The following is a 25390-nucleotide window of genomic DNA, read 5'->3' as shown; positions in this document are numbered from 1 at the left end:
TAAAAATATATATTTTGGGGGCCAGGCACGGTGGCTCACACCTGTAATCCCAGCACTTTGGGAGGCCGAGGTGGGCAGATCACGAGGTCAGGAGATCGAGACCATCCTGGCTAACATGGTGAAACCTCATCTCTACTAAAAATACAAAAAAAATTAGCCGGATGTGGGGGCAGGCACCTGTAGTCCCAGCTACTCGGGAGGCTGAGGCAGGAGAATGGCATGAAAACAGGAGGCGGGGCTTGCAGTGAGCCGAGATCGCCACTGCACTCCAGCCTGGGCGACAGAGCGAGACTCCATCACCAAAAAAAAAAAAAAAGGCCAGGCGCGGTGGCTCACACCTGTAATCCCAACACTTTGGGAGGCCAAGGCGGTCAGATCACAAGGTCAGGAGATGGAGACCATCCTGGCTAACATGGTGAAACCCCGTCTCTACTAAAAATACAAAAAATTAGCTGGACGTGGTGGCGGGCGCCTGTAGTCCCATCTACTCAGGAAGCTGAGGCAGGAGAATGGCATGAACCTGGGAGGTGGAGCTTGCAGTGAGCGGAGATCGTGCCACTGCACTCCAACCTGGGCAACAGAGCAAGACTCCATCTTGGGGAAAAAATAAATATATATATATATATATATATATATATATATACACACACACACACATATATATATGGGTTTGGTGTGGTGGTTAACACATGTAATCCCAGCACTCTAGAAGGCTGAGACCAGAGGATCACTTGAGCCCAGGAGTTCAAGACCAGCCTGGGCAACCTGGCGAGATTTCGTCTCTACAAAAAATTTTAAAATGAGCCAGGCATGGTGGTGTGGGTCCCAGCTGCTTGGGAGGCTGAGGTGGGAGGATTGCTTGAGCCCAAGAAGTTGAGGCTGCAGTGAGCTATGATGGTGCCACTGCACTCCAACCTGGATGACAGAACAAGAACCTGTCTCAAAAAAAAAAGGGTCAGGCATGGTGGCTCAGGCCTGTAATCCCAGCACTTTGGGAGGCCAAGGTGGGAGGATTCATTGAGCCCAGGAAGTCAGGACCAACCTGGGCAACACAAAGAGACTCTGTCTCTAAAAAAATATTTTAAAAATTAACCAGGTGTGGTGGCACATGCCTATAGTTCCAGTTACTCAGGAGGCTGACAAGGGAGGATCGCTTGAGCCCAGGAGGTCAAAGCTGCAGTAGCCATGTTTGTGCCACTGCACTCCAGCCTGGAAAACAGAACGAGACCCTGTCTCCCTGTCTCAAAATATTAATGTGTGCGTGTGTGCGTGTGTGTGTGCGCGTGTGTGCGTGTGTGTGTGTGTGAGTGTGTGTGTTGGTCTCCATCCTGGCTCCGGGCCAGACCTCCTAAACCCTTGTAATTTCCTAAACGATAAAGTGAAGGGAGCTTTTGTTATTCATAACAAGCTCTTTTCAACCACAACTGAGTTTATGTTAGTAAGTTGACTTTTAGAAAGCCCTTAAGGTTGGGGTTTGTTGCCAAGGTAGGCAACTGTGTGATTAGAGAGTTAGAACTTTTAGCTCCAACCCCCTGACCTCCAACTAATGGCTATTGAATCAAGTATGCCTGCATAATGAAGCCTCCATAAAAACCCAAAAAAGATGAGGGTTGGAGAGCTGCCAGGTTGATGAACACATGGAGGGGCGGGAAGGAGCCCAGAGAGGACAAGAAAGCTCCAAATCCCCCTTCCCCGATACTTCATCCGGTGCAACTCTTCCATCTGACTGTTCCTAAGTTTTATCCTTCATAATAAACTAGCTAACATAAGTAAAGCGTTTACCTGAGTTCTGTGTACTATTCCAGCGAATTACTGAGTCAGAGGAGGGAGTCATAAAAACAGTTAGGAGGCCTGGACTTGTTTGTGATTGGTATCTGGAGTGGGGGCAGCCTTGTAGAACTGAGCCCTTCAACTTGGGGATTAGATAACTGGTAATTATGGGTAGAGTGTCAGAACTGAATTACATTGCAGGACTCCCAGTTAATATCTACCAAGAATTGAAGAATTGGTTGGTTTGGGAGAAGTCCCCACACGATTGGTGTAAGAAGTGGTGTTCTTGGCCGAGAGCAGTGGCTCACACCTGTAATCCCAGCACTTTGGGAGGCCGAGGCAGGCAGATCACGAGGTCAAGAGATCGAGACCATCCTGGCTAACATGGTGAAACCCTGTCTCTACTAAAAATACAAAAAATTAGCCGGGCATGGTGGCGGGTGCCTGTAGTCCCAGCTACTCGGGAGGCTGAGGCAGGAGAATTGCTTGAATCTGGGAGGTGGAGGCTGCAGTCAGCAGAGACTGCACCACTGCACTCCAGCCTGGCCAACAGAGCAAGACTCCATCTCAAAACAAAATAAAACAAAACAAAAAAAAACCTGAGATTTTTTGCAAAGAGCCTGGAATAACTTCCTTTTAGTTCTGGACTATAATGATGATGATAAATATACCTCGATGTAACCCTGAGGTCCCAGGATTCACCAGCCCTTGAATAAAAAAAAGGAAAAAGAAAAAAACAGTATTTTTTTTGTTTTGCAAATCACAGGTCCCTTATTAAGATGGAACTGCTGCCAATTACAGAGAAGCTATTTGCCTAAGCCAAAAATCCATGAGGTTCACATGGACTTATAGTTACACAAATTAGAAACAAATGGTATATTTAAAACCATAGAGAAATGCCCAGGTGATGAAAGCTGGGGTGAAGGAGTCTGCACATTCATTTCACACTGTTAAAGGATTTGTGGGCCATGCAAATGGTCCCTTGCATTAGAGAAGTCAAAGAGCTTTGTGCAATCCTCTCCTGTCTGTGATCTGGAAGACACATGCTCATCACAGAGCTCCAGCTGTTCCGAGACTTTACTCATTTCTTCAGCTGCACGCATTGCTCTCTCACTTTTGTTAGGAATTGACTAATTCCTCCTCTTCCTCTTCCTCCTCCTCCTTGCCATCTCTAGACCCAGTCAGCATCTCTTGCTCATCCTCTGATCCCATGTCCAGCTATGGTTCTGGATTCAACACTAGCAGTAACAGTGGCGCCGACTCCACTTTAGGATCAAGATATATTTTTCTTGCCAGGCGCAGTGGCTCACATCTATAATCTCAGTACTTTGGGAGGCGGAGGTGGGTGGATCACAAGGTCAAGAGATCGAGACCATCTTGGCCAACATGGTGAAACTCCGTCTCCACTAAAAATACAAAAATTAGTTGAACATGGTGGTGCACACCTGTAGTCCCAGCTACTTGGGAGGCTGAGGCAGGAGAGTCGCTTGAACCCAGGAGGCAGAGGTTGAAGTGAGCCAAGATCGTGCCACTGCACTCCAGTCTAGCGACAGATGGAGACTCTGTCTCAAAAAAAAAAAAAGAAGTGTTTTTCTTTCTATCGGTATATCCACTTTACATGGTCCCTCAACTCCCCAAGCCCACTCTGCCTGCCCCATCTCCTCCTTCCACATCCTCTCCTCAACCTAGCACTTGGTCGGCAATGCCTTCCTCGATCTTCTGCCAAAGACCCTCTAGCCAGTGCTTACCCTGTCTGTTCTCTCTCTTTACCCAAAGAAATACATAAAGTTTGACCAGAATGGAAACAGAGATATCAGTGAGAAAAAGGTGATTTGGGGAAGTGTGCAGGCCTAGGAAGACAGAGGGTTGTTCCTCTGCTTGTTTAAAATCTTTGCTCAAACGGCCAGGCGCGGTGGCTCACGCCTGTAATCCCAGCACTTTGGGAGGGCAAGGTGGGCGAATCATGAGATCAGGAGTTCAAGACCAGCCTGGCCAACATAGTAAAACCCCATCTCACTAAAAATACAAAAAAATAGCCAGCCGGGCGTGGTGGCAGGTGCCTGTAATCCCAGCTACTCTGGAGGCTGAGGCAGGAGAATCACTTGAACCCGGGAGGTGGAGGTTGCAGTGAGTGGAGATTGCACCACTGCACTCTAGCCTGGGCGACAGAGTGAGACTCCATCTCAAAAAAAAGAAAAGAAATCTTTGCTCAAATATCACTTTTTCAGAGAAGGCTTCTCTAACTACTCTATTTATTTTATTATTTATTTTTTGAGACAGGGTCTCACTCTGTTGCCCAGACTGGAGTGTAATGGCACGATCATGGCTCACTGCAGCCTTGATCTCCTGGGCTCAAGTGATCCTCTCACTTCAGCCTCCCAAGTGGCTAGGACCACAGGCGTAAGCCACCATGCCTGGCCAGACCACCATACTTAAAACTGGGGACAAGTCGGGCTCACACCTGTAATCCCAGCACTTTGGGAGGCCAAGGTGGGAGGATCACAAGGTTAGGAGTTCAAGACCAGCCTAGCCAACTTGGTGAAACCCCATCTCTACTAAAAATACAAAAATTAGCCGGGTGTAGTGGTGATCGCCTGTAATCCCAGCTATTCGGTAAGCTGAGGCAGGAGAATTGCTTGAACCCGGGAGGCGGAGGTTGCAGTGAGCTGAGATTGTGCCACTGCACTCCAGCCTGGGCAACAGAGTGAGATTCCGTCTCAAAAAAAAAAAGCTGGGTGCAGTGGCTCACGCCTGTAATCTTAGCACTTTGGGAGTCCGAGGTGGGTAGATCACCTGAGGTCAGGAGTTCAAGACCAGCCTGGTCAACATGGCGAAACCCCGCCTCTACAAAATACAAAAATTAGCTAGGCATGATGGCAGGTGGCTATAATCCCAGCTACTCGGAAGGCTGAGGCAGGAGAATCACTTGAACCTAGGAGGCGGAGGTTACAGTGAGCTGAGATCACGCCATTGCACTCTAGCCTGGGCGACAGAGTGAGACTCCATTTCAAAAAAAATAACTGGGGACCATTGGCAATACTCCTATGTCCCCTCTTCCCTACTTTGTTTTCCTCCATAGGCACCTAGCGCTTTTTTTTTTTTTTTTTTTTTTTTTGAGACGGAGTCTCGCTCTGTTGCCCAGGCTGGAGTGCAATGGTGCGATCTCAGCTCACTGCAACCTCTGCCTCCCGGGTTTAAGCAATTCCCCTGTGTCAGCCTCCTGAGTAGCTGGGATTACAGGCACGCACCACCAGGCCCTGCTAATTTTTGTATTTTTAGTAGAAATGGGGTTTCACCATGTTGGTCAGGCTGGTCTCCAACTCCTGACCTTGTGATCCGCCTGCCCCAGCCTCCCAAAGTGCTGTGATTACAGGCGTGAGCCACTGTGCCTGGCCACCTAGCGCCTTTAATATACTTATTTATTGGTATTGTCTGCCTTCCCCAATTAGATCAACCATGAAGACAAAAGTTTTCGTTTGTTGGGTTCTCTGGGCCTAGAGGCATGCCTGGCATATAGTAAGCATTCAGTAAATATCTGTTGAGTGAATGTATGAATAAAGAAGTGAGTTCCTCCCAGCAGGCACTGAGAACATTGGGAGTACAGGGTTGCAGCTCTCTCTGCAGCAGGAGAATGCAGCTGTAATAAAGGGAAGTCAAGAAGCCAGAGTCCGGCCGGGTGCGGTGGCTCATGCCTGTAATCCCAGCACTTTGGGAGGCTGAGGCGGGTGGATCACAAGGTCAAGAGATAGAGACCATCCTGGCCAACATGGCGAAACCCCATCTGTACTAAAAATACAAAAATTAGCTGGGCGTGGTGGTGGGCGCCTGTAGTCCCAGCTACTCAGGGGGCTGAGGCAGGAGAATCGCTTGAACCCAGGAGGCAGAGGTTGCAGTGAGCCGAGATTGCACCATTGCACTCCTGCCTGGGCGACAGAGCAAGACTCCGACTCAAAAAAAAAAAAAGCAGCAGCAGCCAGAGTCCACTCCGGCATCTCCCCTACCTGGCTTGGGTCAGGGAGAGGGCAGTGAGAAGTGAAAACTCCCAGCTACAGAAAAGGAAATATGTTAGGGGGAAGGGAGAAGGAAAGGTGTCTTCATCAATGCCAGGGCAGGGTAGATGCAGCCCTGGGCAGGGAGTTTGGACCAGGAAATCTCAATGAGGGAAATGTGCTGTTCTCACCTCTCCAAGAAGCGACTGGCCAAACAGAGTGACAGGGGGGATAAAGGTTATGTCTAGGGAGGCATGTGTCAGAGGCTATCATCCACTCTGTTGAACCCACAGTGACCAGCACCCCATCACACAAACATGCCTGCATGTGTGCATGCACGCGCAGTGTGCAAACCTGATGTCAGCCTCACTCCCTGGCTCTTCTGTGCACAAAAGCTGTTTCTTTAAGTATCACTTTCAGTTCCTCCAAAGAATCTACTTAAACTCTTAAATTCCTGATCTGTATAGATGTTACTAAAGATTTCAAAGGAGATAAGATGAGAGGGTTACGTTGCACATCCTAAAGCAAATAAATTAAAATGTTTTGTTAGACATTTCCATATTTTTAAGGGCCTCCTTGGAGCTGCCAGGCTGGGAGTGAGGTTTCTCTCCCTTTCTAAACCCTGTGCCCATCTTGTCACCCTCCTGGAGCTGCCAGCAGACTTCAGATTCTTCTCTGATCTACAGAGCAGAAAAATTCAGCCAGCCCTTCCTTGTCTTCCTATCCACACCTGCCTGCCCAGACTCATGAAACCTGACAAAATGCAAGGTCTTATCATTACCTGAACCTTGGACCTGTTCAAAAATACCAGTTCCTGAGAATAAATATCCCTGGTGTCTTCCTGCCCTTCCTGCACACCTCCATGGCTTATCAAAATATTTGTTTCATGTGCACACTGGGCTCTCATTTAAGAGGAATTTGGGAGAACGTTATTTTCTAATCTGCATTTCACGCCAGGCTCCCCCTCCTTCCTGGGGTGCTAGTGTCAGCAGAACCTGATGGGGAAGTGAGGTCTGGGAGGCAGAGGAGGAAGGAATGAGGGGAAAGGGGAAGTTTGGGAGGAAGGCTTCTGAGAAGACTGGTGGGAGAGGAGAGCCTGCAGACAGAGGCCTCTAGCTTGGTCTGTCTCCCCACCTCTACCAGCATTTGCTGAGCTATGAGCCAAACCAGGGATTTACAGGGTAGGGAGGGTGGGATAGGCAGCGGCGTTAGATCGGAGGAATGAGATGGACAGACCTGGGCTGTGGGCTAGGAGGGCAGTCAGCTGGCCTAGGCAGGCCAACTGTGATGTCCCTGGGCTGGTGTCAGGGTAAGGAGAGGAAGGGAGGGATGAGGGCTGATTAATCTTTTTCCCCCCACAGGAGGAAAAGCTTTTGGACTGCTGAAGGCCCAGCAGGAAGAGAGGCTGGATGAGATCAACAAGGTAGAAGGAAGAACTAAGGGGGCAGAGCCTGGGGGATGGGGCATGGATGGGGAGGGCCTACCCTGGCTCTTATTTTCCCCTCCATAGCAATTCCTAGACGATCCCAAATATAGCAGTGATGAGGATCTGCCCTCCAAACTGGAAGGCTTCAAAGGTGAGGGGGAAACTGTAGGGGGTGGAGACGGGGCTGGGGATAGGAGGGTTAGGATTTCCACAAGAACAAGGCAGGAACAGCAGAGATACAAAGTTTACTTTTGTGGTAGCAAGAGGCGAACCTGCCTTTATTGCCCTCCTGCCACACTGCGGTCCCTTTCCCGGGCTTGCCTCTCTCAGCATCCCCTCTAGCTCCTTACACCCTGGCGGGGCCCCTCAACTCCCCAACCCCACTTCCTCTGCCTGCCCCTCCTCCTCCTTCCACGTTGTCTCCTCCACCTAGCAGCTGGTTGGCAACCCCTTCCTCAGTCCCCTGCTGAAAACCCTCCAGTCAGCGCTTATCCCTTCTGCTCTCTCCCTTCACCCAGAAAAATACATGGAGTTTGACCTTAATGGAAATGGTGATATTGGTGAGAAACGGGTGATTTGCGGGGACGGGGTGGTGTGCAGGCCTAAGACAGAGGTCTCTCCTACATGCTCCATTCCTCATGATTTGGGAGGGGGCCCACCTACCAGAGTGGGAGGAAGGAAGATGGGGATGTGGAAGTGGGAGAGGTCTCCCCACCTTCTCCCCATCCCCATCCTCTGCCCCCAGATATCATGTCCCTGAAGCGAATGCTGGAGAAACTTGGGGTCCCCAAGACTCACCTAGAGCTAAAGAAATTAATTGGAGAGGTGTCCAGTGGCTCCGGGGAGACGTTCAGCTACCCTGACTTTCTCAGGATGATGCTGGGCAAGAGATCTGCCATCCTAAAAATGTGAGTGTCAAGTTCCAACCTCACCTGTACTTACCTGTTTTCTCCTCCCCCATCCCTACCCTTGGCCCCAGGCTCAACTTTTCTACACGTTGCTCATCATCCGTTCTTCCATCCTTAGAGGGACCCTTCCAAGGTCCCGATCTCATCCCTATCCATAGTCTTGGTCCCCATAAACTCCAACCCCTGCCCTTCCTCCTCCCCCTTCCACCCTCACATCCCCATCCCCTTCTAGCCTTTCCTAGAACCCTATGATTTATACCCTTGAGAGGACTGTTCCCTGATCCCTGTGCCTCTTCCCATCTCAACCAGGATCCTGATGTATGAGGAAAAAGCGAGAGAAAAGGAAAAGCCAACAGGCCCCCCAGCCAAGAAAGCTATCTCTGAGTTGCCCTGATTTGAAGGGAAAAGAGATGATGGGATTGAAGGGGCTTCTAATGACCCAGATATGGAAACAGAAAACAAAATTGTAAGCCAGAGTCAACAAATTAAATAAATTACCCTCCTCCTCCAGATCAAGTCAGCTTAGTTTTTATTTGGGTGATTTTTTTCCTGGATTTGGGAAGGAGAGACAGGTCTTGAGGGAAGGATGGCAAGGATTTGGCCATATGAACAATCCATCAACAACGCTATAGTGTGTCCACTACAGCAGATGGTTTCACTCACCAAGGGGGATTCCAGCTGTATAAGACAGCCTTAACCTCAAAGAATGCAGGCGGGACAAAAACACATGTCCAAACAAGGTACCCAGGCCCATGACAGATTTCATGAAGAGCAAGGAATACCATGAAACAACATTCTCCACCACTATAAGCTTTGTCACTTTGACAAATCACTCAGCCTCTGTGAGGCTTTTTTCTAAAAATGGGGATAAAGTGACCTATGCTATTGTGCCTGACATATCACAAGCCCTCAATAATGTTTAAAACTTGAATGACCGGGCGCGGTGGCTCACGCTTGTAATCCCAGCACTTTGGGAGGCCGAGGCGGGCGGATCACGAGGTCAGGAGATCGAGACCACGGTGAAACCCCGTCTCTACTAAAAATAAAAAAAAATAAAAAAAAAATTAGCCAGGCGTGGTGGCGGGCGCCTGTAGTCCCAGCTACTTGGAGAGGCTGAGGCAGGAGAATGGCGTGAACCCGGGAGGCGGAGCTTGCAGTGAGCCGAGATGGTGATAGAGCGAGACTCCGTCTCAAAAAAAAAAAAAAAAAAAACTTGAATGAGCCGGAGCTGATGGCTTATGCCTGTAATCCCAGCACTTTGGGAGGATGGGGGGGGCAGATCACCTGAGGTCAGGAGTTCGAGACCAGCCTGACGAACATGAAGAAACCCCGTCTCTACTAAAAATACAAAATTAGCCTGGTGTGGTGGTGCATGCCTGTAATCCCAGCTACTTGGGAAGCTGAGGCAAGAGAATCTCTTGAACCCAGGAGGTGGAGGTTGTGGTAATCCGAGATCGCATCATTGCACTCCAGCCTGGGCAACTAAAAAGCGAAACTCCGTCTCAAAAAAAAAAAAAAAAAACCAAACAAACAAAAAAACACTTGAATGGGTAGATGAATGAAAGAACTGGTGCTATTGAATAAAGCAAAGAATTTACAGCTGGGCATGGTGGCTCACACCTGTAATCCCAGCACTTCAGGAGGCCAAAGCGGGCAGATTACCTGAGGTCAGGAGTTGGAGACCAGCCTGGCCAACATGGTGAAACCCCATCTCTACTAAAATACAAAAAATTAGCTGGGCATGGTGGCAGGTGCCTGTAATCCCAGCTACTCGGGAGACTGAGGCAGGAGAATCGCTTGAACCCGGGAGGTGGAGGTTGCAGTGAGCCGAGATCACGCCATGGCACTCCAGCCTGGGAGCCTGGGTGACAAGAGTGAGACTCTGTCTCAAAAAAAAAAAAAAAAAAAAGAGAGAGAGACTGGAAGGAGAAACTCATTGGAGACAATGACTATTGACATCCCTTACAAGAATTTTGCTGCAAAGGGTAACAAAATGGTATGTGTGGTAGCTGACCAGGGAGAAGGGAGAAGAGAATCATTTTGGAAGTTTGAAAACAGAAGTCATCTTAAATCTTACTGAGCCTCTGACTAAAATTCCCATCTGATTTCTGCAAACTTTTCTGTCTTCACTTTTCATAATGAACAAGCCGTCTCCTTTATTTAGCCACATCAGCCTGGGCACAGGCCCCCAAACTTGTGCCTCCACTAATCTGTTCTCTGCGCCTGAGATGTACACCTTCTTCTGAAACTTGGGTAAGTTCTAACTCGTTCTTCATATCTATTTATTTATATTTTTTGACAGATATCTACTCCGATCGTTCTTCATATCATTTTTTTTTTTTTTTCCTGAGATGGAGTCTCATGTTGGCCAGGCTGGTCTCCAACTCCTGACCTCAGGTGACCCACCCACCTTGGCCTCTCAAAGTGCTGGGATTACAGGTGTGAGCCACTGCTCCCGCTCCCGGCCCTTTCTTTTCTTTCTCTTTTTCTTTTTTTTTTTGAGATGTAGTCTCACTCTGTCGCTAGGCTGGAGTGCAGTGGCGTGATTTCGGCTCACTGCAACCTCCGTCTCACAGGTTCAAGCGATTCTCTTGCCTCAGCCTCCCAAGTAGCTGAGACTACAAGCACATGCCACCAGTCCAGCTAATTTTTGTATTTTTAGTAGAGACGGGGTTTTGCCATGTTGGCCAAGATGGTCTCCATTTCTTGACCTTGTGATCTGCCCGCCTCAGCCTCCCAAAGTGCCAGCACTACAGGCATGAGCCACCACGCCCGGCCTCATATCTCTTAATGAGTTTTTCTAGAAACATTTCTCAATCACCCCAGGCATAGTCATATTTTATTTCTCTACTTCTTTTTTTTTTTTTTTTTTTTGAGATAGAGTTTCACTCTTGTTGCCCAGGCTGGAGTGCAATGGCACGATCTTGGCTCACCACAACCTCCGCCTCCCAAGTTCAAGCGATTCTCCCGACTCAGCCTCCCGAGTAGCTGGGATTACAGGCATGTGCCACCACGCCTGGGTAATTGTATTTTTAGTAGAGACGGGGTTTCTCCATGTTGGTCAGGCTGGTCTCGAACTCCCGACCTCAGGTGATCCGCCCACCTGAGCCTCCCGAAGTGCTGGGATTACAGTGGGATTACAGGCGTGAGCCACCTCGCCTATCCTTCTTTTTTTTTTTTTTGAGACGGAGTCTTGCTCTGTCGCCCAGGCTGGAGTGCAACCTCCGCCTCCCCGGTTCAAGCAATTCTCTGACTCAGTTTCCCGAGTAGCTGGGATTACAGGCGCCCGCCACCACGTGGGGCAAATTTTTGTATTTTTAGTAGAAATGGGGTTTCATCATGTTGGCCAGGCTGGTCGTGAACTCCTGATCTCGTGATCCACCTGCCTCGGCCTCCCAAAGTGCTGGGATTATAGGCATGAGCCACCGCGCCAGGCCTTATTTCTCTACTTCTATAATATCCTGTGCCTTATCTCCAGCGCCCTGAAATCATAGTCATTGAATGATCTGTTGAATGGGTATAGGTCTGATGGGAGCAGAGAGCTCTAGAATCGGGTAGTAAGAGACAAAGGAGGGAAACAGTACTGCATTTCACAAAATGAAACCCATTGTTAAGAAATTACAAATTCCCAATAATATAAAATATAAAAATTTATTCACAAAAATTGTAGGTTATAAAATTAAATGTCCCAGTCGATGGTTGCGCATATTTTGATGAACAAGGCATTCCTAGCCTATCTTTGTTCAAATGATTTGCATACATTATGCAAATAAGTAGAACTGCCCGAAAAATGCCTACGCTGCCTGGTGCGGGCGAAACGCTTCCCGGGACCTCTGGATTGGTCTGTCTATCCACCTCATTTGCATGACGTGATTTAATAACTGGAAGGCCCCGCCCCTCTGGTGCATTTCCCTGCTCCAACGACCTCCTCAAACTCACAGCAAAGGGACGCGAGAGCTGGAACTCTTACCAGGTCTGCGTAAACGCAGCCCTCCGGCAGCTAATCCCGCCCGCCAGCCCCCGTCCTCTCTCCTGCTCCCTAGCTGAAGGCGCCACGGGCCGTGTGTCGTTGCCTTCCACTTTTGGCGTCCCTACGTCTCTCTGCTCCCATCTTTCTGCGAACGTCCGACGCACGCTCCGCCTCTTTCTCCCACATTCGTCGTGTAAATTCTGCGTCCCAACCGTCCAGCCGACCTGCACCGCATTCCCGCCCCTTCAACACGTCTCAACGGCCGACGCTGGGGGCCCGCCTCCTTAGCCAATCGGGGTCCTAGTACCCTTAAGTCCCTCCTCTTGATGCAAATAATCTCCGCATGCTCCGCGCGCCCGGCCCCTTTTTTTTTTTTTTTTTAAACTACAGACAGCCCTGGAAGTAGAGGGTTAGGGTAGAAAGTGCCCGCCCTTTATGCAAATTAAGGGGCGTGTCTAGGCGCGGAGGGAGGTGGGAGGTGGGGGGGGTGCTCCCGGGGGCGGCGGTTGCCCGGATGGGCCGTTAGTCGGAGCTCAGCCGCGGAGTGAGCGAGGGAGACGGGAGGAGCCGAACCCGGCGCCATCCACCGCCATCCTCCCCCGCCCCACCGCCATCCCGTCCCGGGGAGCCCCTAGGCCCGGGTCCCGGATCCCCGCGCACCCGGCCAGGTGAGTCTGGGTGAACCGTGCGCTGACGCCCTTTTCTGGCGCGGGAGAGGTGGTGGCGGTGGCGGTGGCGGTGGCGGTGGCGGTGGCGGCGGCGGCGGTGGCGGTGGCGGGCAGGGGGGGAGGAGAAGCTGCCATTAGCCGCCGCCATTTTGTCCTCCTGCTGCCGGGCCTGCCTGCCCCTCCCCCTCCGGTACCTCTACTCCGGGACCCGCACCTCCGGCAGCTCATCCAGGATCCATAGTCTGCCCTTAACCACCCACCGTCTTGGCTTCAGGGGGTGACCCCTGCGCCTGGGCCCGTAACTCCCTACCCTCTGCTGCGCTCCTGGCTTCTCACCCCCATTTGTGGGCCCCCCTCCCCGGCTGCCGCCCCGGGATGGGCCGCGCCCGACAGTTCTCTCGGAAGGGCGCTTTTTCTCCATATTGGACCCCCTCCTATCATCCAGCGCTGTGTTCCCCCCTGTGGACGCCCCTCTTCGTGTCGAGCCACTCCCACTCTAGAACCCTGCTTTTTATCCAGCATCTTTGCTTTCTATGTTGCTTAGTCGCCCTATGTCTGCTTTTTCATTTTTCCTGTTCCTGGTCTCCTTTCCCCTCCAATCCCGTTTTTCTTCTTGGGCCTCTGCCCCCTTACTTCGTTGTCTGCATCCTTTTTTTTTTGCCATTCCTGTTTCCATATATTTTCCACCTGCTTTCGTATTCATTCTTTTCTGTTAGTTTTGGTCTATTCGCTACATGACTCTTTTATTCCTTTTCCCTTCATATATTTATCTTCACAGACTGGCCTCCTTAAACACCTACGAAGCAACATCCATCTCATCTCTAGCTTGTCATAAAGTTCTTTCTCCCCAATTTTAGCTTTCATTCTGGGCCTGTCTGGATTTCCCTGCTTTCTTCCCCACTATTTCTCATCTCTTTACACTGTTCCCGTCGTAAACGAATGCCTGGTCACTCTGGAATGGTCTGAGAGACCTGTCGTCCGGCTTGCTTAGGGAGCTGGAGGTATCGAGTAAAGAAACACTGGGGATGGACATTTTTAATGAGGATAGGAAAACGAAGATGGCCCTAGCCTTGGCCCTCTGTTTTCTGGCCCATGGTTACAGGGTGCTAAGGTGGCTCCATAATGCTTTTTCTCAGTTCTTCATATGGTAAAACAGTATTTCATCTGGAGGCGATTTTTTCCAGGAGCAGGTTTAAGAAAAGATGGGATATTTCAAATATTTGGGGTTCCTATAGCCTGGGAGTATGTACAGCCCCAGTTGTTCTATGAGGATTTCTCTGGTACCAACCCCCATTCCGGCTGAGCAAGCTCATAAAATCCTTAAACTCCCAGCATACCTTCCTGCAAACCTTCCCAGATGGACACGAGGCTGCTGGGCTGGGAGCCTGGGGTACAGGGCCCTGGGGGCATGATTAGGGAGCTGGTGTCCAATAAATAGGGAATCTAAAGCGTTGTTTCTTCTTCTCTGATGGAATTGTATGCTTGTTTTTTAGTTTTCTCTTGCTTGAATTTGCCCTGTTGTAAGTCTCTGAAACGATTTTGGTGGAGAGAGAAGAGATTATTACTTGTAAGGAATGCAAAGGCTACTTACTACCCTTTGTAGACAGAGTGTTTATACTAGGAGGATGCTGGATTTTTACTTAGATTTCCTTGACAAAGGTGTCTGGGGGAAAGGAGGGAACATGGCATTTGAGCTATGAGGGAGCTAAGTAGATCATGGTTGCTTAAGAAGAGTGGGCAGTTTACATAGACTGGAGGAAAAGACACCAGAGGGCCTCATATCTGAGTCCCTAATGATAATGCAGTGGAGTTTTTAAGCTTCTGTTATGGTCTGTACAGGGGACAGAGACTGAGACACTTGCTGTCTGGCCCACAGGCTCCGGCACGTTTTGGGGGAGGTGCCTGCAGGACCCAACATACTCAATGAGCTTCCAGCGCAATGTCCGATCGCTCGGGGCCGACTGCCAAGGGAAAGGATGGAAAGAAGTATTCCTCGCTCAACCTGTTTGATACGTATAAGGGCAAGTCCTTAGAGATCCAGAAACCCGCTGGTGAGGGTCCTGCAAAGATGCTTCTGATGGTTGAAAGCTAGGCATGCTTGGGGCATATGTTTTAGAGCTCTTTAAAGGGAAGTGGCTGTAGTAGAAATACCAAAAGACTAGAGGAGATTTCCCAGCTTTACACTGGGTCCCTTAAAGGGGGTGTGGGCTCTGGGTGAACACCAGTTACTCTCCTACAGAGGCGTGTCTGTGGTTCCCTGTGTTTGGACACGTAAGAATTGGAGGCAAAGAAATGTGGATTTGGGAAACTTTGAGGCCAGCTTAGTTCTTGCAGGCTCATAATCAACCAATCTCACATAAAAGTATTGAATGTTACATATCTCAGCCTTCTTGATAGGGATTTCATAGATTTTTTTTTTTTTTTTTTTTTGAAACCAAGTTTCGCTCCTGTTGCCCAGGCTGGAGTGCAGTGGTGTGATCTTGACTTACCACAACCTCCACCTCCTGGGTTTAAGCGATTCTCCTGCCTCAGCCTCCCGAGTAGCTGGGATTACAGGCATGTGCCACCACACCCAGCTAATTTTGTATTTTTAGTAGAGACAGGGTTTCTCCATTTTGGTCAAGCTGGTCTTAAACTCCTGACCTCACGTGATCCGCCTGCCTCAGCCTGCCAAAGTGCTGGGATTACAAAGTGTGAGCCACCACAATCAGCGTGATTTCAGAGATTATTAAGGGCAGAGATTAAGTTTGGAGGAAGTAGGCAATAAAATATTCAACATGTATAAATGTGGCCCAGGATAGGAGGCCATCAGATCTCCCATATGAGGCATTTTCGACCCTCTCTCCGTCTTTTTCTCCAGTTGCCCCTCGCCATGGCCTGCAGAGTCTCGGGAAAGTTGCCATTGCCCGGCGTATGCCACCTCCAGCCAACCTTCCAAGCCTGAAAGCCGAGAACAAAGGCAATGACCCCAATGTCTCACTAGTGCCGAAAGACGGAACAGGATGGGCAAGCAAACAGGAGCAGTCCGACCCCAAGAGGTAGACAGAGGCTTGGGGGACCTGGAGTGATGGATATTTTAACTTGAACTTCAGGGAGCGTTGGGGCTTGGTTTAGCCCAGCCACGTATGAGCCAGAGACGAAGAGGTCCCTTTCTTACCTATTGCAGGTTCCTTGTTAAGTGACTAAGGAATGGTACTAAACTTTAGCTTTTTGTCTTGGAGAGAAAGCATGAAGAAACAAACAACAGCCTACAAAGGATGAAAAAATTATTTTGTCCTTATATTTGTAAATGGCAGCAATGGGCGTGATTTCAGTCCTGAGTCTCCACCAGTTGGAGAAGTCAGGGAGGCATCTCAGGCCTGAATAACCTTCCCATTCTATCCCCTCAGTTCCGATGCCTCAACCGCTCAGCCGCCGGAATCGCAGCCACTGCCGGCTTCACAGACGCCTGCCTCCAACCAGCCGAAACGACCCCCAGCAGCCCCCGAGGTGCCTGGAGAACTGGAGGGGTGGGGAGGAAGAATGGTTCATAGCTGCCCCACCCACATCATTTATCATCTCTCTGAACACTTCCCCAGAACACTCCTTTGGTTCCAAGCGGGGTAAAGTCCTGGGCACAAGCCAGCGTCACCCATGGAGCACATGGAGATGGTGAGTGCAGCACTTAATTGGGGAGCTGTGTCTGGGCACCATGGGATGCATGAACTCTGCACTGTATTTTCAGCCAAGTGACCTTGGTCCTCTTTGGCTAAATCAAGGACCACCCATATTCAGTTTCATGGAGGCACATGAGCAAGTTTAAGTCTCAGTCTTATATGATGGAGTGTAGTGGTGCCAGAACTGACCTTCTTGGGGAATAAGCAGTTATTCTGTAGAGGGGTGAGTTTGAAGGTGGGAAACCTGATGGTCTGGTACCTGTCAGAGCCTTCCACTTTTTTTTTTTTTTTTTTTTTTTTTTTTGAGACGGAGACTCATTCTGTCACCCAGGCTGGAGTGCAGTGGCGCAATTTCGGCTCACTGCAACCTCTGCCTCCTGGGTTCAAGCGATTTTCCTGCCTCAGCCTCCAGAGTAGCTGGTGGGACTACAGGCACACGCCAACACACCCAGCTAATTTTTTTTGTATTTTTAGTAGAGGTGGGGTTTCACGTGTTGGCCAGGATGGTCTCGATCTCTTGACCTCGTGATCCGTCCGCCTCAGCCTCCCAGAGTGCTGGGATTACAGGCGTGAGCCACCGCGCCCAGCCAGAGCCTTCCACTTTTATAGCATGTCCTCAGGAAATGTACTTCTCTCTCCTGTTCTGCATCCCCATCCTAATAGGTGGAAGGGCATCAAGCCTACTGTCGCGATTCTCTCGAGAGGAATTTCCGACCCTGCAGGCGGCTGGCGACCAGGACAAGGCTGCCAAGGAAAGGGAGTCTGCCGAACAGTCGTCTGGGCCCGGACCAAGCCTCCGCCCCCAAAGTGAGTGGCTGCCTTTTGGCTAAGACATTACCTATTGCATCTCAGAGCTAGGTGCTGGCTTATTCACCTTCCTCCCCATCACTTTCAGCTGTGTTCACTTGCCCTCCAATCATTGATACCTCTCTCTACCTTTTCCAAAATACAGATTCTACAACTTGGAGGGACGGAGGTGGGCGTGGCCCTGATGAGCTGGAGGGCCCAGACTCCAAACTTCATCATGGTCATGATCCCCGGGGTGGGCTGCAGCCTTCAGGCCCACCCCAGTTCCCTCCCTACCGCGGAATGATGCCGCCCTTCGTGAGTCTTGGTGTCTTGTCTTGGAACGATTACACTGGAAGCTGGAGAGCTAGGAATCAGGACTTAGTCTTTGGCCTATGAGATAGAAGGGAGGGCGGGAGGATGATTGATAGCAGGCTTAAGGAGCTAGAAAGGTATATGACTGTCCCTCTGAGCAGCTACTGTTGGACCCTTTTACAGATGTATCCCCCATATCTCCCGTTCCCTCCGCCCTATGGACCCCAGGGGCCTTACCGATACCCCACTCCTGATGGGCCCAGGTGAGCAATCCGGGTCTGGGTTTGTGGCTGGGGGCAGGGGAAGCTTATTGGGGGAGGAGATGGTTTTCTAGCCAGGAGGCTCAGTCTAGGATCAGTCTCACATGTGGTTAGACAACATGCCATCTTTCATTTTCTTTTCTGTATACAGCCGTTTTCCCCGTGTGGCGGGCCCCCGGGGCTCAGGGCCACCAATGCGCTTAGTAGAGCCTGTGGGTCGTCCCTCTATTCTCAAAGAGGATAATCTCAAAGAGTTTGATCAGTTGGATCAGGAGAATGATGATGGTTGGGCAGGTAAGTGGATATTAAGGGTCAAGAATTTGGATCTTGAAAGGCAAAACCTAATGAGGAAAAAAAAAATACAGGGTTATGTGGGTGAAAGGCAGACATTGAAGTGTAGGAAGACCAGGCCCAGTGGCTCACATCTGTAATCCCAGTGCTTTGGGAGTGTGAGGTGAGAGGATCGCTTGAAGCCAGGAGTTCAAGACAAGCCTAGGCAACACAGCAAGACCCCCACTTCTACAAAAAAAAAAAAAAAAATTTTTAGTTGGGTATGGACTGTGCATCTGTGGTCCCAGCTACTCTGGAGGTTATGGTGGGAGGATCAGTTGAGCCCAGGAGTTGGAGGTCACAGTGAGCTATGATCATGCCACTGAACTCCAGCCTGGGCAACAACAGAGCGACACTTCATTGTTTTATCTCTTAAAAGGAAAAAAAAAAAAAAAAAAAAAAAAGGATAGGGGAGGATGGATGGGGAATACCAAGTCCTTGCAAAGTGATGAGAGGAGTAAGAATGACAAGACTTCATTGGTGGATCTAGACTTCAGAGGGAAGGATGTTGGCATTGGTAGTCCATCTTGTTACATAGTTCCAGACTACCTTCCAAGATTGGAGGGCAGAATGCTTGGGTTACTAATACTCATATTTCCCCTCAGGGGCCCATGAAGAGGTTGACTACACTGAAAAGCTCAAGTTCAGCGATGAGGAAGATGGGCGAGACTCTGATGAGGAGGGAGCTGAGGGCCAGTGAGTTAGGGCCATCAGGGGAGAGGAGGAGGGGGTCTTGGTTTGTATTTTGGTAATGTACTCTTAGAGGAGTATATTAGTTGCAGCTGATTTTAATTTCACTGTTGATCTGCTCACAGCAAGGATTCCCAATCAGCTTCTGGTGAGGAACGGCCCCCTGAAGCAGATGGCAAAAAGGGCAACTCCCCCAACAGCGAACCGCCCCCGCCTAAGACGGCCTGGGCAGAAACCTCTCGGCCTCCAGAGACAGAGCCAGGACCTCCTGCCCCAAAGCCTCCCCTACCCCCACCTCACCGGGGCCCCGCCGGGAACTGGGGCCCTCCTGGGGACTACCCAGTGAGTGTCTACAATAAGGGATTGAGAGGGTCAGCTGTGGGAAATTGGTGTCAGCTGAGTAATTGAAGCGGTTGTGATATAGAGGAAGGGGGTGCTAAAAATGTGCTGTGAAGTGCCAGGCTGCAGAACATCCTGGGAAGCTTTTAAATATCTTTGGTATTAGGGGAATCTGGGTAAGAAGTGAGAAACTGGGATGCTAATGAGGAAAGAAGAACAAGGAGCCCTGGGTGTTTGGGTTTCTGAAGGAGAGAGGGAACAGAAAAAAAGACTAGGGTGGCTAGATAGCTGGATCTGGTAGTATGCATCTGTAGTCCAAGCAACTCAGCAGGCTGAAGCAGAAGGATCACTTGAGCCCAGAAGTTTGTCACCACCCAGAGAGATCAACCCCAAAGCCTGGGTCCTTGCATCCTGAAAGTAGCGACAGTTGATTTGTCTGTGAAAGAGATGGTAGAAAGCATAGTAACTGATTCCCCTGGCCCTGCCGGGTCTTGCCAATTGACAGGATCGTGGGGGTCCTCCCTGCAAGCCCCCAGCGCCTGAAGATGAGGACGAGGCATGGCGGCAGCGACGAAAGCAGTCGTCATCTGAGATTTCCCTGGCAGTGGAGCGGGCCCGGCGACGGCGAGAAGAGGAGGAGCGGCGCATGCAAGAAGAGCGCCGGGCAGCCTGTGCCGAGAAGCTCAAGCGACTCGATGAAAAGTTTGGGGCACCTGACAAGCGGCTCAAAGCAGAGCCTGCTGCCCCACCTGCTGCCCCTTCTACCCCAGCTCCACCACCTGCAGTCCCTAAAGAACTCCCTGCACCTCCAGCTCCACCTCCAGCATCAGCCCCAACACCAGAGAAAGAACCTGAAGAGCCAGCACAGGCCCCTCCTGCCCAATCTACTCCCACTCCAGGTGTGGCTGCGGCTCCCACTCTGGTGAGTGGTGGTGGCAGTACCAGTAGCACCAGCAGTGGCAGCTTCGAAGCCAGCCCAGGTATGGAGATGGGGATAGGTACTACCAGATGTCAGATCACTGCTTCACGGTGCTTAAAGGTGCAGGGTGGTAAGGCTGGGGATAAATGAAGTAGAAGGCAGTTTTGGTTTATTGGACTATCAGTGATAGTGTTCTATCATTTGTATATCTGAAGGATGGAAGGTTTTGTTGTCTGAAATCTTAGGCTGTAGTCTAATACTATTTCTTGGCAAAGTACTGTAGCTCATGCCTGTAATCCCAACACTTAGGGAGGCTTGGGGTGGAGGATCGCTTGAGCCTAGGGAGTTTGAGACCAGCCTGGGCAACAAAGCAAGACCCTGTCGGCCAGGGGTGGTGGCTCACACCTGTAATCCCAGCACTTTGGGAGGCTGAGGTGGGCAGATCACGAGGTCAGGAGTTCAAGATCAGCCTGGCCAACATAGTGAACTCCGTCTCTACTAAAAATACAAAAATTAGCTAAGTGTGGTGGCATGTGCTTGTAGTCCCAGCTGCTTGGGAGGCTGAGGTAGTAGAATTGCTTGAACCCAGGAGGCAGAGATTGCTGTGAGCCAAAACCATGCCATTGCACTCCAGCCTGGGTGACAGAGCAAGACTCTTGTCTCAAAAAAAAAATTCTGGGCCGGGCGTGGTGGCTCAAGCCTGTAATCCCAGCACTTTGGGAGGCCGAGGCGGGCGGATCACGAGGTCAGGAGATCGAGACCATCCTGGCTAACACGGTGAAACCCCGTCTCTACTAAAAATACAAAAAATTAGCCGGGCGTGGTGGCGGGCGCCTGTAGTCCCAGCTACTCGGAGAGGCTGAGGCAGGAGAATGGAGTGAACCCGGGAGGCGGAGCTTGCAGTGAGCCGAGATCGCGCCACTGCACTCCAGCCTGGGCAACAGAGCAAGACTCCTTCTCAAAAAAAAAAAAAAAAAATTCTGTCTCACAAGAAATACATAAATAAAAATGAAAACTATTTCTTGTAGGCCAAGACTGAAGAAAGTACTGTTATTCTAATAGTTTCATAAAAAGTTAATGCCACCACCATAGGCTCATGAGAGGCCACGAAGTGCTTTAATGGGTCTTAAATGGGAGGGGCTTCAATAGAATAGATGTTGAATAGAATATCTTAGTCTTAAGGGAGCTAGAGATGAGACCTGATATTCCTGGGGTGTCCACGGAGTGTCTGTTGTTGGACTAGATCACTCTGTTGTGTTTTTTTCGATGCAGTGGAACCACAGCTGCCCTCAAAAGAGCGTCCTGAACCACCAGAAGAGGTTCCTCCTCCTACCACACCCCCAGCTCCAAAGGTGGAACCCAAGGGTGATGGGATTGGTCCCAGCCGCCAGCCCCCTAGTCAGGGCTTGGGCTACCCCAAATATCAAAAGTCATTGCCTCCTCGTTTCCAGCGGCAGCAGCAGGTAAAATCAAGTTGTTTACCCTCTAAGGGCTGCTTTTGTTCCTGGCTTCACTACCTAATTTTCTTCATAAGTTACCTTCTGGGTCCCTTTGCTTCTTTGTCCAGTTGTCTCCATTGTCACCCCAATTTCCCCTAGTCCAAGTTTTTTCTTTGCTGATTCCTTTGTCCATGTGTGCTTTGAGCCTCTCTCATCTTGTCTTTCCTCCTTTCCTAGGAGCAGCTCCTGAAGCAGCAGCAGCAGCACCAGTGGCAGCAGCATCAACAGGGCTCTGCCCCTCCTACCCCAGTGCCCCCATCACCACCACAGCCTGTTACCCTGGGGGCTGTGCCAGCTCCACAGGCTCCACCCCCACCCCCCAAGGCCCTGTACCCAGGTGCTCTGGGCCGGCCCCCACCCATGCCCCCAATGAACTTTGATCCCCGATGGATGATGATTCCTCCTTATGTGGACCCCCGGCTCCTCCAGGGTCGTCCCCCTCTAGACTTCTACCCTCCTGGCGTGCATCCTTCTGGTAAGGGGGCATGGCAGGAGTGAGAAACAGGAAAGCCCCCTCAGTCTTAGGAATTGGATATCAGGGTCTTACTGTGACCCTGGTATGATAGGTTTTGCCCATCTTGGGATGAGGGAAGGGCATATGCTTAGCACTGCTGAGATAGCTCTGTTGCAAAAATGGGCTTAGTTAAGAAATAAGCAGTGGTTGGCCAGGCATTGTGGCTCACGCCTGTAATCCCAGCACCTAGGGAGGCCGAGGCAGGCAGATCACCTGAGTTCAGGAGTTCAAGACCACCGTGGCTAACGTGGTGAAACCCCGTTTCTACTAAAAATACAAAAAATTAGCCGGCGTGGTGGTGCTCACCTGTAGTCCCAGCTACTCGGGGGACTGAGGCAGGAGAATCGCTTGAACCCAGGAGGTGGAGGTTGCAGTGAGCCAAGATTGTGCCATCGCACTGCAGCTTAGGCAACAAGCGAAACTCCATCTCAAAAATGAGTGAATAGCAAAACTCCATCTCAAAAATGAATGAATGAATGAACGAAAGAAACAATGGTCCTTCATTTGCCAGGATTTATTTGGGGTGGGTTGAGTCTCTTGTAGGGAATCTGAGTGGATAACCTTGTTATATAAGAGCAGGCAAGGCCTGGACCTACTGGGAACAAGAGATGGAAGAGCTGACTTGACAGGGAGGGGAGATGCTTTTTGGGCTGGAGGGCTTGTGACATGAATAGGATTATTTTTCTTTTTCTTTGGTTTTTTCAGGCCTAGTTCCCCGAGAGCGTTCAGACAGTGGGGGCTCAAGCTCAGAGCCATTTGACCGTCATGCACCTGCTATGTTACGGGAACGGGGCACTCCACCGGTGGATCCAAAGTTGGCCTGGGTAGGAGATGTCTTCACTGCCACACCCGCTGACCCCCGCCCACTTACCTCACCACTGCGCCAGGCTGCGGATGAGGATGACAAGGGGATGAGGTGAGTCTTGGTCATGAGAAATGGGTGAGTTCGTAGTGAAAGGATCTAGGCCTGGGAGAAAGGTACTTTGGGTTAGTGGTAGGGATAGGGATGAACAGGAAAGGAGAGGCTGGATGCAGTGGCTCATGCCTGTAATCCCAGCATTTTGGGAGGCTGAGGCAAGAAGATTGCTTGAGCCCAGCAGTTCGAGACCAGCCTGGGCAACTGGATGCCATCTCTGCCAAAACAAACAGAAAAATAGTAAAAGAGAGTCTAGATCATAATAAAGTGTTCTTTTCCCACCTAGTTCTGGTTTTCCTGAGATACTTATTTCCATTCTTTCTGTCTGTCTCTTCAGGAGCGAGACTCCTCCGGTTCCTCCCCCACCACCCTATCTGGCCAGTTATCCAGGCTTTCCTGAGAATGGAGCCCCTGGGCCCCCAATCTCTCGCTTTCCTCTGGAGGAACCAGGGCCCCGTCCACTCCCCTGGCCCCCAGGCAGTGATGAAGTGGCCAAGATACAAACTCCACCACCCAAGAAGGAGCCCCCTAAGGAGGAGACTGCACAGCTGACAGGGCCAGAAGCAGGCCGAAAGCCTTCCCGAGGAGTCGGAAGTGGAGGCCAGGGCCCCCCACCACCACGCAGAGAGAGTCGCACGGAGACCCGCTGGGGCCCTCGTCCGGGCAGCAGTCGTCGTGGAATCCCTCCAGAGGAGCCAGGGGCCCCACCCCGCCGGGCTGGGCCTATAAAGAAACCTCCACCACCTACAAAAGTCGAAGAGCTGCCTCCCAAGCCCCTCGAACAGGGGGATGAAACCCCCAAAGCCCCAAAGCCAGACCCACTCAAGATAACCAAGGGGAAGCTAGGGGGCCCCAAGGAGACCCCACCCAATGGGAATCTTTCTCCTGCCCCAAGGCTTCGGAGGGACTATTCCTATGAAAGAGTGGGTCCTACCTCTTGCCGGGGTCGGGGCCGAGGCGAGTATTTTGCCAGAGGGAGGGGTTTTCGGGGGACCTATGGGGGACGAGGGCGGGGAGCCCGAAGTCGGGAATTCCGCAGTTACCGAGAGTTTCGAGGAGATGATGGACGTGGAGGTGGGACAGGGGGACCAAACCACCCTCCTGCTCCCCGAGGCCGCACTGCCAGCGAGACACGGAGCGAGGGTTCAGAGTATGAGGAAATCCCCAAGCGGCGCCGGCAGCGGGGCTCAGAAACGGGCAGCGAGACCCATGAGAGTGATTTGGCTCCCTCAGACAAGGAGGCTCCCCCACCCAAGGAGGGAACACTCACCCAGGTCCCTCTCGCTCCCCCACCACCAGGAGCCCCACCTTCACCAGCCCCAGCCCGCTTCACTGCCCGGGGTGGGCGAGTCTTCACTCCCAGGGGGGTGCCATCTCGCCGGGGCCGAGGAGGAGGGAGGCCCCCTCCTCAAGTTTGCCCAGGCTGGAGCCCTCCAGCCAAGTCTCTGGCTCCCAAGAAACCTGCCACAGGCCCTTTGCCACCAAGTAAGGAGCCTTTGAAAGATAAGTTGATCCCAGGGCCTCTGTCCCCCGTGGCGCGTGGAGGCAGCAGTGGAGGTAGCAATGTGGGCATGGAAGATGGGGAGCGACCCCGAAGGAGGCGACATGGGAGGGCTCAGCAGCAGGATAAACCGCCTCGTTTCCGGAGGCTGAAACAGGAACGGGAGAATGCCGCAAGGGGGTCTGAAGGCAAGCCCTCCCTAACCCTTCCAGCCTCCACTGCTGGACCTGAGGAGGCCCTCACAACAGTCACAGTGGCCCCAGCACCTCGCCGGGCAGCTGCCAAGTCTCCTGATCTGTCCAACCAGAACTCGGACCAAGCCAATGAGGAGTGGGAGACTGCATCAGAGAGCAGTGACTTCGCCAGTGAGCGCCGAGGAGACAAAGAGGCACCCCCACCAGCACTGCTGACACCCAAAGCCATGGGAACTCCTGGGGGAGGTGGAGGTGGAGCCGTACCAGGTATTTCAGCCATGTCCCGTGGAGATCTGAGCCAGAGAGCCAAGGATTTGAGTAAACGGAGCTTCTCAAGTCAGCGGCCAGGCATGGAACGGCAGAACCGGCGCCCTGGCCCAGGGGGCAAGGCTGGCAGCAGCAGTGGAGGAGGCGGTGGGGGTCCTGGAGGAAGGACCGGGCCAGGACGAGGCGACAAGAGGAGCTGGCCCTCTCCCAAAAACCGAAGGTGGGTAGGGACAAACTTAAATTTATTGTGGTTTAAAAATTGGAGGAGGGGGAAGAAGCCTGAGGGAAAGAGAAGTTTGGGTGGAGTGGAGATTGTGGCCTGAGGGGCCATGGGCTCTAGAATGTCAGTAGGATTGCCACGTCTGGCTGCGGCAACTGGACAGTAGTTGGTAGGATGATAGAGTCGAGAACACCCACCTATATATTTATTCCTGGTTCTTTGCTTTCCACTCTGTGCATCTGTACACATAGGA

The 25390-nt window shown here is 51.2% G+C and overlaps 2 protein-coding genes, 1 non-coding gene and 1 pseudogene across 5 annotated transcripts in view; 3 read left to right on the top strand and 1 right to left on the bottom strand.

The window, feature by feature from the left end:
• Positions 1–2527: 2527 nt before the first annotated feature.
• Positions 2528–12299, bottom strand: LOC129473250 (cytochrome b-c1 complex subunit 6, mitochondrial-like; annotated as a pseudogene).
• On the top strand, positions 6822–8603 carry AIF1 (allograft inflammatory factor 1). Of its 2 annotated transcripts, XM_055263574.2 has the most exons (6): positions 6822–6940; positions 7121–7182; positions 7270–7336; positions 7704–7745; positions 7931–8093; positions 8403–8603. In XM_055263574.2, exons 1-6 carry the CDS (start codon positions 6916–6918, stop codon positions 8485–8487), a joined length of 444 nt encoding a protein of 147 aa, XP_055119549.1. In that variant the 5' UTR covers positions 6822–6915; the 3' UTR covers positions 8488–8603. The 2 variants fall into 2 exon arrangements, with proteins under 2 accessions (XP_055119549.1, XP_055119550.1); XM_055263575.2 differs by lacking the exon at positions 7704–7745 and having other exon boundaries at positions 6824–6940.
• A 135-nt stretch (positions 12300–12434) lies between the features above and the next one.
• Positions 12435–25390, top strand: part of PRRC2A (proline rich coiled-coil 2A) — an 18937-nt gene continuing 5981 nt past the window's right edge. Inside the window, exons 1-16 of one of the 2 annotated variants that reach the window (XM_055264495.2) lie at positions 12435–12731; positions 14608–14782; positions 15592–15769; positions 16121–16220; positions 16310–16382; positions 17051–17194; positions 17340–17491; positions 17672–17751; positions 17900–18042; positions 18684–18774; positions 18894–19110; positions 19613–20087; positions 21299–21489; positions 21703–22000; positions 22745–22955; positions 23293–25137. In XM_055264495.2, the coding sequence (XP_055120470.1) occupies positions 14671–14782; positions 15592–15769; positions 16121–16220; positions 16310–16382; positions 17051–17194; positions 17340–17491; positions 17672–17751; positions 17900–18042; positions 18684–18774; positions 18894–19110; positions 19613–20087; positions 21299–21489; positions 21703–22000; positions 22745–22955; positions 23293–25137 (4310 nt within the window). In that variant the 5' untranslated portion in view covers positions 12435–12731; positions 14608–14670. Of the gene's footprint in view, positions 12732–14570; positions 14783–15591; positions 15770–16120; positions 16221–16309; positions 16383–17050; positions 17195–17339; positions 17492–17671; positions 17752–17899; positions 18043–18683; positions 18775–18893; positions 19111–19612; positions 20088–21298; positions 21490–21702; positions 22001–22744; positions 22956–23292; positions 25138–25390 lie in introns of both variants that reach the window. The other variant, XM_055264494.2, reaches the window with a different exon arrangement.
• LOC129473874 (small nucleolar RNA SNORA38) lies at positions 14960–15091 on the top strand. Its single transcript, XR_008654402.1, has one exon. It is a non-coding gene; the product is annotated as a small nucleolar RNA SNORA38 (small nucleolar RNA).

The sequence above is a fragment of the Symphalangus syndactylus genome, chromosome 23, assembly GCF_028878055.3.
Source record: "Symphalangus syndactylus isolate Jambi chromosome 23, NHGRI_mSymSyn1-v2.1_pri, whole genome shotgun sequence".
In the NCBI taxonomy this organism is placed as follows: Eukaryota; Metazoa; Chordata; class Mammalia; order Primates; family Hylobatidae; genus Symphalangus; species Symphalangus syndactylus.
Note: the sequence above shows the minus strand (reverse complement) of the source record. Positions and strands in the feature narration are given on the sequence as shown.

Coding starts and splice junctions, on each gene's coding strand:
- AIF1 (XM_055263574.2), top strand. CDS start 6,916: ATGAGCCAAACCAGGGATTTACAGG. Junction 6,941..7,120: donor CCAAACCAGGGATTTACAGG/GTAGGGAGGGTG, acceptor TTCCCCCCACAG/GAGGAAAAGCTTTTGGACTG. Junction 7,337..7,703: donor CAAACTGGAAGGCTTCAAAG/GTGAGGGGGAAA, acceptor CCCTTCACCCAG/AAAAATACATGGAGTTTGAC.